An 18,624-nucleotide genomic window follows, 5' to 3' on the forward strand; every position below is an offset into this window, starting at 1 on the left:
TACTGCAGGCTCCAACCCACGTGGGAGGACCAGCCTCTAAAAATTAATGTACTGAAGATTGGTACACAAAGAGTTCAGGAGGTGCCAGAAGTCAGATTGCCTGAATATCTCTGGATCCAGGGCAGGTGGGGAACTTCAGCAGCTTTGCAACTCACCATAATTTTCCTAGGTTGATCCAGTTTTTGTAGGTAAAAGCAGGGCAGAAAACTTCCACTTTTTAAAAATAAGAATTTTTTTCTTTAAAAGGAATTCCTTCAACCTCAATTTTATTTTTATAATTTTTCTTTAGCGTTATTAAGGTAAGAACACTTACAACATAAAGAACAGGGTCACAAATGAACTAAATCAGGAACAACCCAGCTTGCTTATTTCAAGGGATATTATAAACACAGCTCTGCTAGATGGAGTATGAACTCTAAACCATCCTCCTAGCATTTTGAAAAACAGCTTTCTATGAAAGACAAATTTCTTCTAAAGAATGCAAGAATCCTTTTATCAATGTATTGGTCACCATACATAACCCCTGTCCATTCTCCATGCTTCTCAACAAATTCTGGTCATTAAAAATTGCCAATAGTCTCTCCCATTCCTTGGTGCCACTGTGTATCAGGCAAGATTCTTTTACGTTGCAGAGCTGTTTTCCTTTGTGTTAAAATTCCCTAAAGCTTGCAATGGAAAGTAGAGTATATCTCTTTAACATAGTTACACCACTCTTAATATTTGGAATGGAAAATGTGACATAGGTACTGAGGTTTAAAAAAAACAGCTACAATGCATGTAGCCAGTTTTCTAAACATAAATCTCATAAGGGGTTTTCGGGCTTTCCCCCCCCCCCCCCTTTCCTTCCTTGTTTCTGTTTTTTGGGTTTGTTTGGTTTTTTGGGGTTTTTTTGGTTTTTTTGGGTTTTTTTTGTTTGTTTGTTTTTGTTTTTTTGTTTTTTGCCACGAGAATGCTGGTTTTACAGAGACAGACAGCTAAACATAACAGATCATTATGGTTCAGAGACTTCCAATTTGCAACTGGAAATTGTTTACGTTTAAAGTACTAACAGTTCCAAAAGGTTTTTTAAAAAGGAGAGAGGAAAAAAAACCTCAGCATTTCATAAGTGCCTAAATATGGATTGGCAGGAAATAAATTTAATCTCTACAGTTAATAGCAGTCTTAATGAAATGAATGTTTAACAGAAGTGATTTTGTGTGGTTTTAGGAGAACTAAAAATATATTTAAACAACTTAGTGCTGCATTTACTCAAACATGGATTCCCTGGCTATTGTGAGCCGCACAGGGACGCCGGGTCCGGGGTATGTGTACGGGGGCAGCTCGGTGAGCCCGCAGCTGGCACTTGGGAGGCCACGGGTAGCGCAGCCAGCGCCGCTGCAGGTCCAGCCTCGGGAGGGCAGGCCGGTCCCCCGGGCGATGGGTTTACATCAGAACCGCGCCAGCCGCTCGCGGCAGCAAGGAACGAAAAGAAAAAATCAATTAAAGAAAGAAAGTTAGTTGAGCGCGCCCCCAGGTCCGTGCGAGCTGCTCCGCTGGGCCCCCGCCTCCCCGCGGCGGAGCGGCCCGACCCCGGGCTCCCCGCCGAGGGCGCGGGCGGAGCGGGGCCCTGGCGCCAGCAGAGCCGGCGGGACCGCGCCCGCCCGCCAGCCGGCGAGGGGAGGGTAGGGGAGGGAGACGGCGGCGGAGGGCCCGCACACCTGGAGCGGGGCCGGCCGGGAACCAGCCTCACCGCCCGCGCCACAGGCACCTCGCGGCCCGCCGGGACCACTGCGCCGCCTCGCTCCCGGCCCGGCTCCCCGCGGCCGCCGCAGCCTCCACCGAGAATTCGGCGGGCCAGCGCGGGGCTCCCTCGGAATCGCGGCCGGGGCGCGAGGGGCTGGGCGTAGCCTTACCCTCCGGCTCCATCTGCTCCCGCCGCCGCGCTCCGGCGCTCCCCGAGCCGCTGCGCGCTGAGCTGGGCCAAGCGGTTACAAAGGCGGCCGCCGGGCGAGGGGGGTGGGTTTCCTCTCCCTCCCACTGCAGCTGCATCGCGCCATGAGGCGCCGCCAGCGGGACGCGGCGCCCCTGAAGGCGGCGGAGGCGGGATGTGCCCCCGCCCCGGCCCGGCCCAAGCGGCAACGGGACACGCCGGAGGGGCCGCCCCGGCTGCCGGGGGACCAGGTGTTGCGCCTGGAACGGGGGCAGCGGCGGGGAAAGGGCGCACCCGTCGGGGCTGGCCCCTCCCTAGGGCCGGGAGCGGGGGCCAAGGGGAGGGAGGAAAACACTCTTTCCTGCCCCCTTCCCGCCCGACCCTGGGGAAGCAACGCCTGCCGCTTGCGTGGCCCCTGGGCAGATCTACGAGGAGCTCCCGCTGAGCCAGACCCGTCCTAGGCTAACCGGGGGCATCCCATCCCCCCCAAGTAAACCGGTGGGCTCCGGGATGCAGCTGCAGGGAGCAAGGGGCGCACAAGCTCCTCATCATTCGCATGCCACAGGGAAGGTGTTTATGGGTCCCTTCGGTAAGAAAGAGGACGAACACAGGGCGAAGCTCAAAATCACGTCACAAGGAATAGAAAAGGAAAGGGCTACAGGCTCTACACCGGCTGTTACCCTTGGAGCCAAAAGCTTCTCGGTGCAGCTGCTGGGGGCGGCTGTGGGACACATGCCGAAGCCCAGGAGAGATGCCGGGCTGTGCATGGCTTCTCTGGCTGACCTGTTCTTCCATGTATGCGTCAGAGAGCAATTCAGATACGAATTTTTTCTGAGGGGACCAAACCCTGCCAGCCTCTTCCCAGCTCCCAGAACCATTCCCAAAAACAAGAGCTTCTTAAATAGTCAGACCCGAAGGCCCACCTGACTCACTATTCTGTGCCTGGACAGGGAGTAGGATGCTGTAGGTAGGAGGGCTGCAGCAGAGTTGGAGGGCGATGCTCTCTTTTGTAGCCCTGGTCAAGTGCTCCTTCAACAGAGGTAAAACCCTGCCTCTTCAGGTGAGGCACATATTTAAAGGCAGCTTTCTGAGATTTAAGATCCCAGCTTCTCATCACAAAGAGTAAATAATACAGAGAAAAACAAAAGTACCTATCAAGCAATCTATCTCTGAAAGCAAAAGACATGTAAAATGGTCTTCACAAAGGCATTTACCTTCAGAAAAAAAACAGCAAAACAATAAAATAAAAAGTTATCTGTGTTGGGCTTCCGTCTATTTTTTATTACCCAGTAGTCCATCATTGCTCTTTACCTTCCCCCTGAAATATCCAATGTTGATGCAGGCATTAGTGTGGAAATATGCTGTTGAGCTTTCAATAGTGTGGGGGAATGGAAACACAGTTTTGCAGTGACATTCCCAAAAATTATTTCTGTGGACTAATCATTCCAGAATAAAAGAAGTAGCTGTTCTAGATCAACTCCATGAACAGGATCTAGATATGCCAGAGTAAGAAAGCAGATTCATCAGTGAGGAACCAATCTAGATTTTTTTGTCACTTTGAAAATTCAACCTGTTACTTTCCAAATTCTACCTTAAAGCATTAATATACATACACAAATTTAATACACAACAAATTATTTCAGACATTTATTACTGTAAAAATGGACATGGCTCTCTTGGATTAGTTTTGTCCTTTAGTGGGTCTTCTCTATAGCATTTTCACCAGAACAGAGCCAAGCTCACCAGTCATTGCTGCATGGTTATCAGGTATAATGGAGATACAGCATCAGAAACAAACTTACAAATTGTTGGAAATTTCCCAGGTTCTTTGCTCTCATGGAAGCAAGGTGCATGCTATAAAGTATGAAGCTGAGACAAGCTTTATTTTAAGCATTTAAACTCGTTAGATATAGCACCAGGACACCAAACAACCAGCATCCCTTAAAATTACCTATTTATATCCTGTCCAACTCTTTCCCCACCCTAGCCAGCATTTTGGTTTGGTTTGGTTTTTGGGTTGTTTTTCCTAGAGAATTGGACCATTTTTCATTTTAGGCAGTCAGTATCTACAGTCTGGGTATCTTCAGCATTTAATTTGTTTCTCTGACCAGAATAAGTTAAGTTATTCTGGAGTGAGTTAACAATTTAAGCAAGTTGTAGCCATTGCTTTTGACCAGCAAAATTGTAATAGAGAGCCAGTGTCAGTTTCTTTACATCTGGGAAATAAGCCATGTCTCCAACCAAGGTAAATCGTGTGGTCTCAGAGAGAAGTTTCAGCAGGTAAGTAACAAAGAAAAGAAGGGCTCTGCTTTACAGCTCTGCTAGGGATTGGAAGGAATAAAAGCTAAGAAGAAGGTGGTCTGACACTACCAGAAAAAGAGCAAAACAGTGCAGATTTGGGAAGACAAAAGAAATTGCTGGGACACCTCTCCTGAATCTGGAACTTCCCACCTCATTTGAGAGGCATGCAATCCTTTAAAACTGCAAGGAGCAAAATGTTCCTGGGATCTTTTACAGCACAGTTTGTGACTTTTGAGTAACAAGCATGGGATGCCACCTTTCATTGAGTTGCAGGCAATAGATATATATCCAGCTCTGTAAAGCCCTTTTCTTATAACCTGTCTCAGTTAGGTTAGAAGAAGTTACCTAAGCTCTTTCCCTTCCTGTCTTATGAAGGAAGTCATAATAGAAAAAAGTCTGCCTTGTCAACATTTCTGTCATTTCTGCCATTCACAGTGTTAGTCTCAAAGAGGCTGAAGATTCTCTTAAATAGATTAGAAACTGGTTGGAAACCTCCTGCAGTGAACTGGACCTGGCTGAGGACCTGAAAGTCTTTGTTGAATTAAATCTTAGCTGTGAATTCTACTTTGGGCCCAGTACAATGGGCTTAAAACTTCTTTAAGCTTTGAAGCACTGGGCAATGTCACTGAATATGGTCCTTATCTTGGGCTGGTTTTAATTGTTTTCAATCCCTTGGTATCTAGTGCATGTGTGTGCAAGAGTAAGAGTAAAGCACCAATAAATGCAGTGTGAGCAGTTAGCAAAGTTCATACAAATATTCTTTCTCTCCAAAAATAAAAAACTTGCCTGTCATATTGCATAAAAATTCTGTCACAAGATGAGCTCTCTCAATACAAAGTAAATCTCCTTCATGGTAGGCTTTGCAGTTCAATGACGACTACCACTGCATGGCCAGGAAAGATAGATTTAATGAGGGTAAGAATAACCTCTTCTAGACTTAATAAGACACTGGAGACCAAAAAGCGAAGGCTTTGGAAATATATGGGGTTCTTCTGATATGCTTTTCCTGGAGGAGATGCACATTTTGTATTGTTCTGGATCACATAATCCTTGGGGTGACCCATATGTGCTTTTGCACATGACGCTACGGCAAACATAGAGTTCCTTATTTATAAATAACAGAGTCCTTATTTATAAATCTTGGAATTTTGGAGTTTCTTCCCTTTCTGAAAAGACTATTTTTCATGTGAAAATGAAGAATTGAAAATTACTGTGATGTCTTTTGAGTATTTGTGCAATCTCATTCTCATGAATTTGCGGCTGGGCCTTTGCACTTGCAAATAAAGCAGAACTGCTTTATTTCTCATTTACAACGAGACTAAACCAGCAAATGCAATAAAAAACAATTAAATTTTATGGCAGCACTGAAACTTCTTCTGTTGCTCTTAAATTTGGGGGGAAAAAAGTCAGAAAGAAATGATTGATCAAAGCGAATTTTCAAGGGAAAATTTTTAAGCCAAAACTCTACTGTGGTAGCTTTTGGGTTTGTTTTTTTGGTGTTTTTTTGGTTTTGTTTTTTTTTTTTTTTAACGATATCTTAGGCACTTTGGCAAAAGCAAGTCTATTCCATATTCACCAACCCCACTTACCACAGCAGTCAAGAATCCAGAAGAAAAAAACCCACAGAACAATATACAGAAATAAGGAACTGCAGATAAAAGTAATGCAGCCCTCCATTTGGGACAGAGGTCCTGTGGCAGCCTTTAAACTCTGGCATGAGATTTTTATAACAGTGTGGAATAGTATTTTAGCTGCACATCTTGAAGTTGTTGAACTTAAATATTTACTGGGGCTTGAATGTTAGTTTTTCTTAGCACTGACGCATTTCCAATCCTGGACTTTCTAATATCACTAGTATTCTTTATACACTGACTTAATAATTTCGGTGGTTTTTTTTCATTTAAATTGATTCAGATCTTTCTAAGGTAATACACCTCAGAGTTGTTATTTGGGCTCTCTGAAAGCAGAATTAGGTTCATACAACAGGTAATGAATGATCAGTGCAGTACCCATTTTTGGAGCCTGATCTTCACAACTGAAAATGCCCTCTATGTCCAAGGAGGGCACAAGAGCCATTCTTCACCTTTTAAATGCTGGGCTGGGGAAAACAGTAATCCTGTTGCCATTGCTTGACAAAAAACAATGAGCTACAATACTAGGGTGGTGGATCCATTCACTTCTATCTCTGGGGTATAAAATGAGAGTGGATCATTAGGGGATTCATAATATGCTGATCAGAAAGGCTACGCTTGATGTTTGACTGTCCATCCTCACTGGAGAGGATGATGAGGATGAGGAGGTGTTGCTGACCACTAGCTAACAGCCAACATGTATGACAGACACCAGAATCCTCACCTGTTCAGTGGGTGTTTCTCTGTTTGTTGGCTGTTACCAAAATACCAGGGCTGAATTCATGACAGAGCACAGTAGTGTTATAGAAACCTCTGTGTATAGATTAGGTTCTGTTTACTGTGGGTTTGCATTTATATTTTGGAATGCTTAAAGCTGTAGACTTGTCAGATGTGCACATTCATTTGCAGCAGTGGGGGTGAACTCAGTGACCCAGAAGATCCTTTCAGGTCCATGTTCATAATTTATTCTTGTATCACATTATAAAGTAAATGAGGAGCTATAGCTTGTCACCATTCAATTAAACAGTTTTAAACAACACTGACTTTTGCATTACCTTCAAAAACAAGATGTGCTTTATTAATTGAATCATGCATCAAGGGTGATGTGTTTTGCAATCAATGACTTTCAGGAACACAAATCTCATTATTCAAAAGGAAAAAGCTCAGAGGTACCTAAGTGCTTTTAACAATGAGCAGAATTAGAGTTAAGCCCTTTCTAAAGGGCTATTGCAGATTTTACCCAAGATTTTCAGCATCCTGAAATCAGTCAAACCAGGATTCTGTCAGATTGCTGCTTTGATTAGAAAGGTACTAAAACTGGAATCTCTGTCAAACAGGAGAGGGAAATACTGTTTTTTCCTGGGCACCACTAGATTAGAAATTTATTGCAGGTATGTTGATTTTTAATACATGCCACAATGGTCTGGCAGACATAAGGTATAGCTTTAAAACAGAAAGAGGGAATTCCAGCACTTGATTTTTGTCACCCTAGTCACTGTTAATCTGGCTTCAGAAACAAACACTGACTCACTTTGAATTCTGATAAAAGAGTTCTCATCTCTCTTTTTTGTTATTGTATGTACATTTCATCAATTATGAAATTACTACATTACTGAAGGGTGACCCAGCAAATTAGCTGAAGCCAAAATATTTAGTAAAACTTAACTCTGAAAAGAAAAAAACCAAAACAAAATGGTTAGTACAATATTTCTGTAATCTATTATTAAATGATCCAGAATACAGATGTATGCTTTTTGAAAACATGACTCTTCATGAAACTACTCAAAGGTTTTCATAAAATTTCACACCAGCCATATCAATTGCTCTACTCACAGACCTGGCTGGTCTATGTGTTACCAGGATCTTGGTGATTGCAATAGTGTCATGAGCCGTCAGAGGAGGCCAGGGTGATCACCACAGTCCTGCCCAACCTTGGCTGGTCTTAGCAGAATCATAAAGCAGAGGCAGAGGGAAATGTCTACATACAGCTCCTGTCCTGCAATAGCATGCCTGTTTTCTGTCACATGGGAGACATCATGTCACATCTGTACCCAGGAAAGCAGGTAAGTAAACCTCATTTATTAAAGCAGTCAGTTTGCATCTTCTGTCTTCAAGGAGTCAGTGGGCCAACCCTAGCACAGAATGTATTGAGTATGATGGATCAGCATAAACACCTTAGGTGACTTTTTAAAAAAAAAAAATTAAAATCACAGAATCATAGAATGGTTTGGGTTGGAAGTAATCTTAAAGATAATCTAATTCCAATCCCCATATATATATATATATATATATATATATATATACACATACAATTATATAAAGCCTAAACTTCCTTGAAAGCCACAAGCCACAAGTGAGTGGCTTTTTAGCCAAAGCACTTTTATTTTTAGATATTTATCTCCTGAAATATATACTAGCTTTAGTTTTTACCTTGTGTAGACATTTTGGATATTCTTAATAGACAGGAGATGTTAAGACTGTCTTCATACCTATATTTTCTTAGCTGTCATTATGATGAGCAAAAGCAGGCTTTAAGTAGTGTGGTCTTCACTAGCAATTTGCGAGGTTTAAATACTTTTCCACCAGCAGCAACTGTTCTACCATATGACTTCATTCACAAGTCAAAAATACAATTGGAGGTGAACTGAAGATCCAAGAGTGGAGTTGCTGGTGGAGTTCCTTCAAATCTCTGAGAAATCAAATCTTTTCAGGAGTGCTATTAGCCTTTAATTATTTACTACTCTTCATGTAGCAGGTTGATCTGCTAGTGCAAAATTACACCAATTTTCGCAGCTATGCCACTGGGACTTATTACCTTAGTTTCCACATCAGCTCTTGGCAGCAAATCTTCCTAAACTAATGAAACTAGGCATGTATGAGACATGTATATGGCCATACTATTTATTACATACTGAGATTTTTGATTGATTCAGTAATTTACCTTTGTTCCTCTCAGTACAATAGGATATCTGCTGCAGGACCCTCAGCATTGCCTGCCTGGTTTCTTACCTTTCACAAGGTCCCCCTGCAAGCTGGCAATGCCAGTGAGTGGTGAGCTGAGAGTGTGCAGAAGTGCCCACTTATAGGTAGCCACATCTCCCAGCCGGGCCACTGGCTGCTGGATTCAGCTGGGATGAAACCTTGGCCATGCTGATTCAAGCAGCGCTCAGACTCGGGGTTATGGATGGGCAAAGGGGAAGGTGCACTCACTGCTTGCCAACCACTCGGTCAAACCTGTGACCTAACACACAGCTGAAGACAGCTTTTGCTGCCACAACCCATTCCTGCTAGGCACTGAAATTAACAAGCAGGGCAGGTTCTATGCAAAACAGATCCTGAGCAAGCCCAGAATAGTTATGTGACACACGGACAAACAGTGAATGCTCAGGAAGTGAACTGGGTTACCAGAGCAATTTAAAAAAACAAACAAACAAAAAAAAAAAAAAAAAAAAAAAAACAAAACCAAACCAAACCAACCAAGCAAACAAACAAAAAAAACCCAAAAAACCCAAAACAAACCACACACACAAAAACCAACCAAACAAACAAAAACAACAAAAAACGAAAAAAACCAAACACTTCTTCACAATTGTGGTTCCATTTATGTCTGTCATGTGACTCAGGGTAATCACTTGCAGCACTGGTATCTATTCATAAAGCTTCATACTCCTGAGCTGCCAAGCCAGTGACTCACTGAAAGAGCAAGCAATACATCCAAGGTGAGCTGTACAAAACCACGGGTAACCATGGCAAACCTGAACAAAAGGGAGAAGGGCAGGGGTGAAGGGGAGAATTCTTGAGACAAAAGTCAAATCTCAGTGTAGAAGAAGTGTGACCAGCTTTGATGTGCTCTCAGCTCCCATTTTCCTTGAAGCAGCAGAGGGTCCTGTGAGTGGATGAGTCCTGCTGTCTTGTGCTGCCTGGCCCTGTCTGGCTCTTTCTGGCCCTGTCTGGCACTGCCATCTCGTGTTCTCTGCCAGAACTGCTCCTGATTCCACACAGCTGCCAATAATTATATTTTGTATGTTCAGGCATAAGGGCCACATCCCTTTTATGTTTCTTACTATTTTTCAATTCCCACCACGGATTCTCCTCCCTTCATGCAGACCACAGTCAGTGTTATTTCTCCAAGCTGACTTCCAAAGGGAGTTGCTCTGGACATTCAGCAACTAGGTAATTATGTGTACTGTTGAGAGCTGGTACCTGGGAATTCTGTCCCTATGGAGAAAGACAAAACCACAAGGAACTTACTTTTACAAACTGAATCTTATTTTTGAGACCTGTTACTAAACAACCTCTTGATTACCAGCTAAAAATAATTAATGCTTTTCCCATCTTAACAAGGCAGGGTAATTTTAGGATACCCCTTAGAGACAGGTAAGATCACATGATAAAACCTCCCTCCAACACTGTGCATGGCATGTCAGCACTCTCCTTCTTGATGGAGACATCTGGCTGCCAAACAGGAGAGAGGTTTCTGCTCCAGCTCCATGGCTCTGATACATGGCTTAATAAAGGTTTGTTGTTCCTCTGGCAACAGCAGGAAGCTGATGTTTCCCTGTTGGATCAAATATTTCATTCTTTATCCCTTGATAAAATTTTGAGCTGCATTAATTTGAATTCCAGGGTAGAAGCCACAGAGGAAAAAAAAAACTAAGCAACATTTGTGGTTGGTAGAAGCTGCCTGAATGTTTAGACAATATAATTAGAAATAACTGTCATAGGTTAGTAGCAGTCTCACCACCAGAAATTAAGGGGAAAATGTTTGTTATTACAGAACTGCCAAATTGAGTGTTTTCGCTAAATTTGAGTTAGCATGCGACTGAATGCTGAGACAATGTTGAACTGAAAATTTCTGTGTAAAAAATAGGGAGTAAGGTTTTGCAGAGAAGATATAAAAGAAATAATGTCAAGCAATATGAAGAAGCATACATTTAAATGCATTGCTTCTTATTCTCTCCTTAAAAATGGAGAATTGTAATTCCTCAAATAGATTACTGTTTGAAAAGCAGAAATGATCAGTTTCAAAAAAAAATTAAATGCTGTTATTGAGAATGGGTCATGTAATTGCTAGTGAGAGTTTCTTTTTAGAAGTTTCACTCTTTTAACATTATTTCTTCCTCTTATGTTTGCTTTAAAACCATATACTAAATCATCAGTATGGAAGTTTCTCCTGTGAGTTAAACCTGCTACAGTATTTTAGCCTAGGACATTCAGAGCCCAAATGGCCATCTGCTGGTATTTATTTTAAAAGTAACATCAGAGATGCTTCAAATATATAAAATTATGCCAAATTCTTGCAACATAGTCACATGGGTACATATTTGGCTACACACAGTGTCCTTCTAATATGACACCTGATTCCATCAAAAGCCACAATATTTGGGGGTTCTGCCCTGAAAGTAATTTTCAGCTTAGTTCAATTCTTATTCTCATGAGGCTGATGGGAGGTCTGGACATGCACTAGCTCACTTCAGCCTGCCTTAAACTCACCTCATTTACATCTAGCTAACTCAAGCTTTGCTCATGTATATAACTTTCAACTGCAAGCAACACATTACATACATTGTCCTAGTTAGATATCAGTAGAGATTTGGTTTACATTTTAAAATTTTTCTCAGGTTTTCTCCAGCACAGTCACAAAAATCAGCTTTCATTACACTGCTCCCACTCAGTGTATTACCTTTGCTTCAGAAATACTCTAAAATCTAGAACTAGATCCAGCTTGTTAGCTGGCTTTCCTGGGCTTTTTGAGTTTTTTAAACAGTTGCTGGACCTAGGGCATTTTACAACCCTTTCACTTGATAACTATGAAACCTGATGGCTTAGTTCAGGAGCAGCATGTCCCAAAGTGACAGGACTGGGTAAGGTAAAGGGCAGATCAGCTCTCAGGTTACCTTTGAGACATCAGTAAGAATAAGGAAAAACATCCCCTTCTCAGTTGTGATTACTTCCTTCTTGGGGAAACTTGCATTTGCACTGGGAAGCAGTATCCTCCCCTCCTTTCCTGGGAAAGGACAGATGAAGCTATCTTTTGAGTGGTTTGAGTATGAGTGATTTTCCCAACAATGACTAATGAATGTTTGCTTGAAACTTTTAAAGATAAACATTCAAAATAACACTCAAAAATAATAATATACACAGAATAATCACAATAACTAGCCACTTTACTTTAGTTACGAGCTCCCAGAGATTATCTTTATTGTTTTTAATTGTTTCTTCAAAGTTCTTGGATGGAAAACCACCTTTTCCTGATCCTGTAGGTCCATCTACTACATCAGCCTTTAAAATCACAAGGATGTGAATATATTTTTTTTAACTCTAACTACTGTAATTATTTGTCTAGCTGAATTTTCCCATGTTATCTAGTGGGATCTCCTAAAAGCACCTCAGTCTTAATTTTCATTGCCTTCATCCCACAAAACCAGGTACCTGGGAACTTCCAGGTCTCTGATCTTTAGGCATCTCGGTACATCCAGAAATCTGCCCAGTTCCTCTTTTGGGAAGTGAGTAACTTGTTTTCAAGCCTCACTTGCATGAAACAAAGGATCACTGCTGGATTACTGACTCCACAGCAAGCAGGAGTGTGACATTTGCTGGCAGATTCCTCTCCCAGAGACTTAACTCCAGCCACATCTGCAGCTGGAATGCTGAACGAACCCTCCATCTCTGCAGAGGCAACATTTCCCCCAGGGCTTAGGGAGGGGATCTTTCTACACAGAAAAGAGTCAAAGAAACAAATGTTTTCATTAATAGCCATGCACTAGACAACCTTTTTATGTAAATACTCTAACGGTTTTCTCATTTTCTTTCTTACTGAAGCATTCTTGAATCCTGTTTTACTGTTTCACAGGTGTGCTCTCAAATGCATGCAGATGGATTTACATGTTTCTTCTGTAGATCATCCTGCAGATAAAGCTCCTACTATAGAAAATGGAGACCTCTACAATCAGGGAAAGTGTCCCAGCACACATGCCCTGCTAGTTCACTGCATACCCCTGAGCAAGTGTTCTCAATGCCCAAGGAAAAAGTGGCATCTTGCGCTCTAGCTATAAATTATGTTGATGAGCTGGTGTCATGCAGCTGACTGCTACCAGATAAACAATCAGCAGAATGGTTCTGAATCCTACCTAGGGGCACAAGAGTTGTAAAATTAGAGTATAAAACCATATTTAATGTTTCTAGGAGACAACATGAAGTCACTGCTCCAGGAATATCTTTGTATTGATGGGGCAAACCTCAGCCTTGCCCTCAGAATTTTGGCTTTCTCTTTCAGGAACTTTTTGTGAGTTTCTTTGCTAATTCTACTGGACAAACATCAACTTAATGGATTTCCACAGAATCCCTGAATGGTTGGAAGGGACTTTAAAGACCATCTTGTTTCTTTTCCCCCCGCCCCCCCTGCCATGAGCAGGGACATCTCCCACTAGACCAGGGTGCTCAGGGAACACTGCCAAACCAGGAAATACTTCCAGGGAAGCATTCAGGGCCAGGCTGGATGAGGCCCTAAGAGTATGTGAGTATTTTGGAGAGTATATGAGAAATTAAGATGCAATTTCAGGATGAATTGACAACACTGACATCATAGCCTTAGTCCTACCCTTACTTTCCCTTGTACCAGTACAAACAAGGCTGTTCAGTGACACACATTAAACCAGTCGGATCCAGGCCAAAACTAATCCATGAAGACGTCAGAGAATAGGAGAGGATGGTGCTTCCTGAATGTGAGCACAAATAATTAATTTTCTAGTTCTGCAGAAAACTTCATGTGACGTATTCAGTTTCTTTCAGATAAAAATTAGTATTTATTTGGTCCCCAGCTGAAAATCCCCTCAGCCAACTACTTAAACCAGCACCTTCTTAAACCACAAAACCAACAGGCAGAACACACAATTCTTTTTGTCTTTTATTGCTCCTGCCAATGTGACTACCTTTACGCAGGCACATTGCTTTCCTAGATTAAAAACTGTTTTATTAATCTGGAAGCAGTGTTTTGACCTCCACCCCTCCTCCTAAGGTTATCCAATTAACATAGTTATCATTTTAAGATGCTTAACATTTCTGTTTTTCAGATCTGTGTCAAGGTTACTTGGCAAAAATACATGCACAGGACGTTAAATGGAGACCAACCCACCACTAAAAGGTAATGCACATAGAATATAATACAGTACTTTGACATAATTTCAAATAAATACCCACATACAAATGTAGTAATTTTAAATGCAACAATATTTCTTATGAATCAATAGTGTAACAGAAGATGGAAATATAAGTCCCCACATCTAGAAATAATAATGCTTTTTCCAGCAAACAGAAATCTTTTCTGCACTGTCAATATTAATTCAATTTGTACTTCTTTTGATAAGTGGGAGGGCTCCCCTCCAGCAAATACCAATTTAATCATCTACATGATCCTCACCAAGCCATTGAGAATCTGGCATGGCCTGTTGATGCACTTCTCTCTTTCTGTTTGCTGAAATCACAATTAGATACAACATGCAAAGGAGATCCCAATGTGCTGTGGTTCACATCTGCACACAGCATCGTGGCTCCTGCCCCCACCACCGCCCAAGGTCAGCAACATTCTCGATGCATTCCCAGACAGATACCATAAATGTGGTCATACACTGCTCATCTGTTCAAGATGAGTCCATCTGGCTCCCAAAGTGTAGTCATGTTTATTCAGGTTTGTGGTTTTGATTTTTTTCCCCTCTATACCCCTGAATTTGCAAGGATTTGCATGATGAAATATCATCGACTAACAGAATTTTTTACAATTCCTTGTATATATAAAGTCTATGGTAAGCCTACCACTAAAAATGTGTGAAATGGTAGTTCACTTTGCACTTATTGCTCCACATCTTTAACAAATTCCAAACCAGCCATTCCATTCCTCCTAAGTGACAGGACTTAACCTACGATACTCTAAGAGTCTCCTTCCAAATGATCAAAGGCACTACTGGCAATAATGAGTGACAGAAAGGCGCTGACAGATAACAACCTAACACTGACCACTTTAGAATTTTTCTTTCTAAATGTACCATAATTTGGCACAATAAAATGAAAAAGTAACAAAACAATTCCAATTTGGAATTTAATTGGTATAGTTGTATAAAATTCTGTTAATCGATAATACTTCAACTTCCTAAAACCCAGGAATTCTGGAATTTACATGTAATACTACTTATTTAATATTTTTCAAGTGCCTATTACTGTTTTAACCAGAGCAAAGTCAAGTTTTCTTCTTGTTACATTGAACTATTCCTAAGAATAATAATACAATATGAAAAAAACCTCAGAATTGGAATACCCTGGATTTCTTAATGAACATGGCAGTTTAAAAAATCAGTAATTTAAACATATAAAGCATAACATTTTAATAAAAAAAAAGATGCTGAAGCACAGCACATAGTTTAGCAGAGCTCCTGCTTTTTGTTGAAACTCTTTTATAATCACAATCTAGAGCCCCCCCAAAATCTCTGCCACATGCTGATATATAATTCATAAGTCACAAGTTTCAAACTGGAGAGAGACTATGAGCACAAACCACTGCATTTATATAAACTCTTCTACATAAGGAATTAAAGAAGCTAAAGAAACATATCAAAAGTGCACAGGTTTAACAATCAGGTAAAAAATGAGCATCTGCAATGAAGTAAATTCCCCCATCCAACATTTCTAGGAGAGCACAGACTAATATGGTGAGGACTACATTTGAAGTAGGTTTCTTCAGCACTTGTAAGGTTTCTTACTGCAGCAGCACTTATAGGTAAAGCTTGTTTGTTTTATAACTTCAGGCAGAAAGGGAAGGTTTCAGGTAGTATATAAGAAAAGGTGTTTTCAAAAGTTAGGATCAGGTCAGTGGTTTCCATTCTGTGTGCAATGGGCCACCACTTTGAACCAGAGTGAGGGCTAAGAAATGCTGTTGCACTGTTGGAAAGGCCTTCTCCAGGGACTACTCTACAGCTGAAAAATGGAAAAATAAAATAGCATTAGGAAAAAAAAAAAATCAATGTTTATTTCTCAATCAACTGAAAACTTAACCCCATCCATGTGCTGCACAGGCTGGTTAGTTGGCTGAGGGTCTGTTAGCTGGCTGAGGGAACAGCAGCCACTCCAGCTCGCAGATGCCTTCCCAGTGGGTGAACAAGGCTTTGTGGGCTCAGCCTGGAAGCAATAGCTTTGCAGAAAGAAGGATTCTTACAAGTACTGAATACAGCTTTGCTATTCAAGTATAAGTTAAAAGCAGTGAGTGTGCAAGAAATATTTTCAGTAAAGCTTTAGGTTCTCCAGAAACATGCAGGTCAGAATATCATGCAGGCCTATGCAGAGAATCATTCAGAAGAGCCTGCTTGCAGAGGTAGGTGATGGCTTAAGGAATTTTCATGCTTTACCCCAACCCACTGATATGAAAGACTTACAGCAAATGAACATCTCAAGAAATTGTTAATCAAGAATTAAAAGACTCAGTCTTAAATATTACCTAAATATACAAACCGCAGGATCAAGTCACTTTACACCATTCCTCAGTTCTTTTTCTGACAGGATAAACCATAACAGTGATAGACTCAAACAGCAGTCAGGCTGGCTGTTAGGGTTTTTAAATATTTGCAGAAATGACTGAAGATGGAAATGATCACTAAGGCTATTGGGCTAATAGCAAAATTGCTCACACTTGGAACTGAAAGAAGGAGCCAAGCCTGAAAGCAATTAGTCACCGTCTGGTAACACCAGAATTGTTACATTCCAACTAATTTGAAAAAACAAACCTAACAATGCCTTCAATTAGTTTCTCCAGTTTACCTTTTTGCCCTCAGTATTTCACAAAAGTACTGTCACTAGAGACATGGAAGCAGTGAAAACTGTGTTAAAGCTCCCTACTATGGTGGAAGCAGAATTGTTACTGAGTATATTACAGCAGAGAAAGTTAGCACTCAAAAGCCTGCTTTCACCCTGTATTTTTAAATTGTACTTAATGTAGGAATGAGAAGAATAAAGGCCTTTTGGAAGATTGTGCAGCAAAGAGGAAAGAAGGATTGAAAATTATAAAACATATCTCTTCTAAAATATCAAGCCTGCTGCTTAGCAATATTAAAGCTCAAATTCAGGACAATTCAGTATTTTCTAAAAGAAGTCATAACAGACACACGGGGCCTAGTTTCCAAAAGCAGAACTGAAATTTGTTTAAACTCCAAGCAATCATGTTTTAGGAATGATTTAGAATTGAATCACTTGAGGCTTTTTGATTCCTCTCAAGATCAAGAAATGAAATTCTGGCTCTGGGCTATAGCATTTCCATGGTTCCCAGCTTTGCAGCAAAGTTCTGTTTGTTTAAAACCTCACTGTATTAATTTAGACTTCCCTCCAACATGCCTAAAAACATCTGGGAAGCCAAAATTTCCCATGTCTTCCCCCCAGTGGGAAAACCAGCCATGCTCTTATTAGCTTCTGTCAGCACTGGGATATCTCCTGTGTGCGCATGGGCAGCGCACGGAGCAAGCTGTGAGCATCGACAGGGACAAGCAGGGAGCACAACCACAGCACAGGGTTAGAATGGCTTTGGGAACCATGCTATCGAGAACTCACCAGCACAGGCTCACATTTCTTTTAGTAACCCTACAGGCATACAAAAGTATTTGCAAGAGTACAAAATGAACAGGGCTTTGCATTAAAATAAAGTCTGAGGCTAGGCACTTCAAACTCCGGGTTAAACAAAGAACTGTGCCTTCCCGTGCTCCACAAATTTTCCACAATTTTAGAAGCAACATTTTCAATCTTTTTCTCTTATGTAGGCACCAATTAGAAAGTACACTTCTATGTTATCAAACTTGTTGTAATTAAGTGGGTAGAAAGGCCCCTTAAAAGTTCAGTATCAGACAAAGGTTTATTCATTTTTAAAAATTAGTATGTGCACTAAGCTACTTCATAATCATTATTAGCAGGATGATCTAGATCAATTTCCTGTGCCTCTAATGTAGAGCCCTGTGAAACACATGGCTTGCATATGGAATGCAGTATCTTCCATGTACTTAAAAAATTATCAGAGCTCTGAAATGCTACCTATTTAGGTTAATACTGAGAGCTGAGAAAAACTGTTTGTGGCCAACAATGCTAGACCATAGTCACATTAATTCTACACATATTATATGTCCATACATATTGTGTGGCTACTTTCCTGTAAAGGATATCTCAGACGGGTTCTTTCCGAAGTGTTATGCTTGCAAGGAGCAACATAAGACCACACAGAACCTTTCAGGACATAACTTCTTAAAGTAGAACTGTCTACCAGGTAGAATCCCAATTCTTAACATTTTAAATTTTGTATCAGATGGAGTTAATATTGCATATTTTTAATATATAAATGTGCAAGTTTCTTCTGATTATCCCTTTGAAGAGAGTGACACAGAGTGTAAATAATATACCAAGTTTTGTTCTAGCTTTTATAGCCTATAAAAGCTTTAGGACTTTGGTTAGTGGTGATACAACAGCGAGTATTTAGCATCTGCTACAACAGGCAAATTAAGTTTGACTCCAGTTTCCAAATGCTCTGAATTCCCAAGACAGAGCTCTAATTTTAACCGTTGTTTTTCACCACTTAAGCCACAGTAACAAAGAACGTTTTCCATTTGTTTCTGCCTATGAAAGCATTTATTGAAGTATGCTGCAACCCTGGAGGAAGGATCACATTTGTGCTATACAAACTACACTAAGTAACACCAGGAGTACTCTATCAGGCGTACTCTTAACACTTACCATAAACGGCAAGCCCCAGACATGTTAATT

At 41.1% G+C, this 18,624-nt stretch overlaps 2 protein-coding genes across 7 annotated transcripts in view; both read right to left on the reverse strand.

Moving 5' to 3' along the window:
- FGD3 (FYVE, RhoGEF and PH domain containing 3) overlaps positions 1 to 2,155 on the reverse strand; it is a 94,933-nt gene extending 92,778 nt beyond the window's left edge. Inside the window, exon 1 of one of the 2 annotated variants that reach the window (XM_053988957.1) lies at positions 1,893 to 2,155. In XM_053988957.1, coding sequence (XP_053844932.1) covers positions 1,893 to 2,028 — 136 coding nt within the window. In that variant the 5' untranslated portion in view covers positions 2,029 to 2,155. The remainder of the gene's footprint in view (positions 1 to 1,892) is intronic. The other variant, XM_053988959.1, reaches the window with a different exon arrangement.
- A 7,286-nt stretch (positions 2,156 to 9,441) lies between these two features.
- BICD2 (BICD cargo adaptor 2) overlaps positions 9,442 to 18,624 on the reverse strand; it is a 55,504-nt gene continuing 46,321 nt past the window's right edge. For 2 of the 5 annotated variants that reach the window (XM_053989220.1, XM_053989219.1), the window contains exon 8: positions 13,623 to 15,807. In XM_053989220.1, the coding sequence (XP_053845195.1) occupies positions 15,802 to 15,807 (6 nt within the window). In that variant the 3' untranslated portion in view covers positions 13,623 to 15,801. Of the gene's footprint in view, positions 10,060 to 12,099; positions 12,555 to 13,622; positions 17,458 to 18,624 lie in introns of those variants that run through there. The other 3 variants (XM_053989216.1, XM_053989217.1, XM_053989218.1) reach the window with 3 other exon arrangements.

The sequence above is a fragment of the Vidua macroura genome, chromosome 13, assembly GCF_024509145.1.
Source record: "Vidua macroura isolate BioBank_ID:100142 chromosome 13, ASM2450914v1, whole genome shotgun sequence".
Classification (NCBI taxonomy): domain Eukaryota; kingdom Metazoa; phylum Chordata; class Aves; order Passeriformes; family Viduidae; genus Vidua; species Vidua macroura.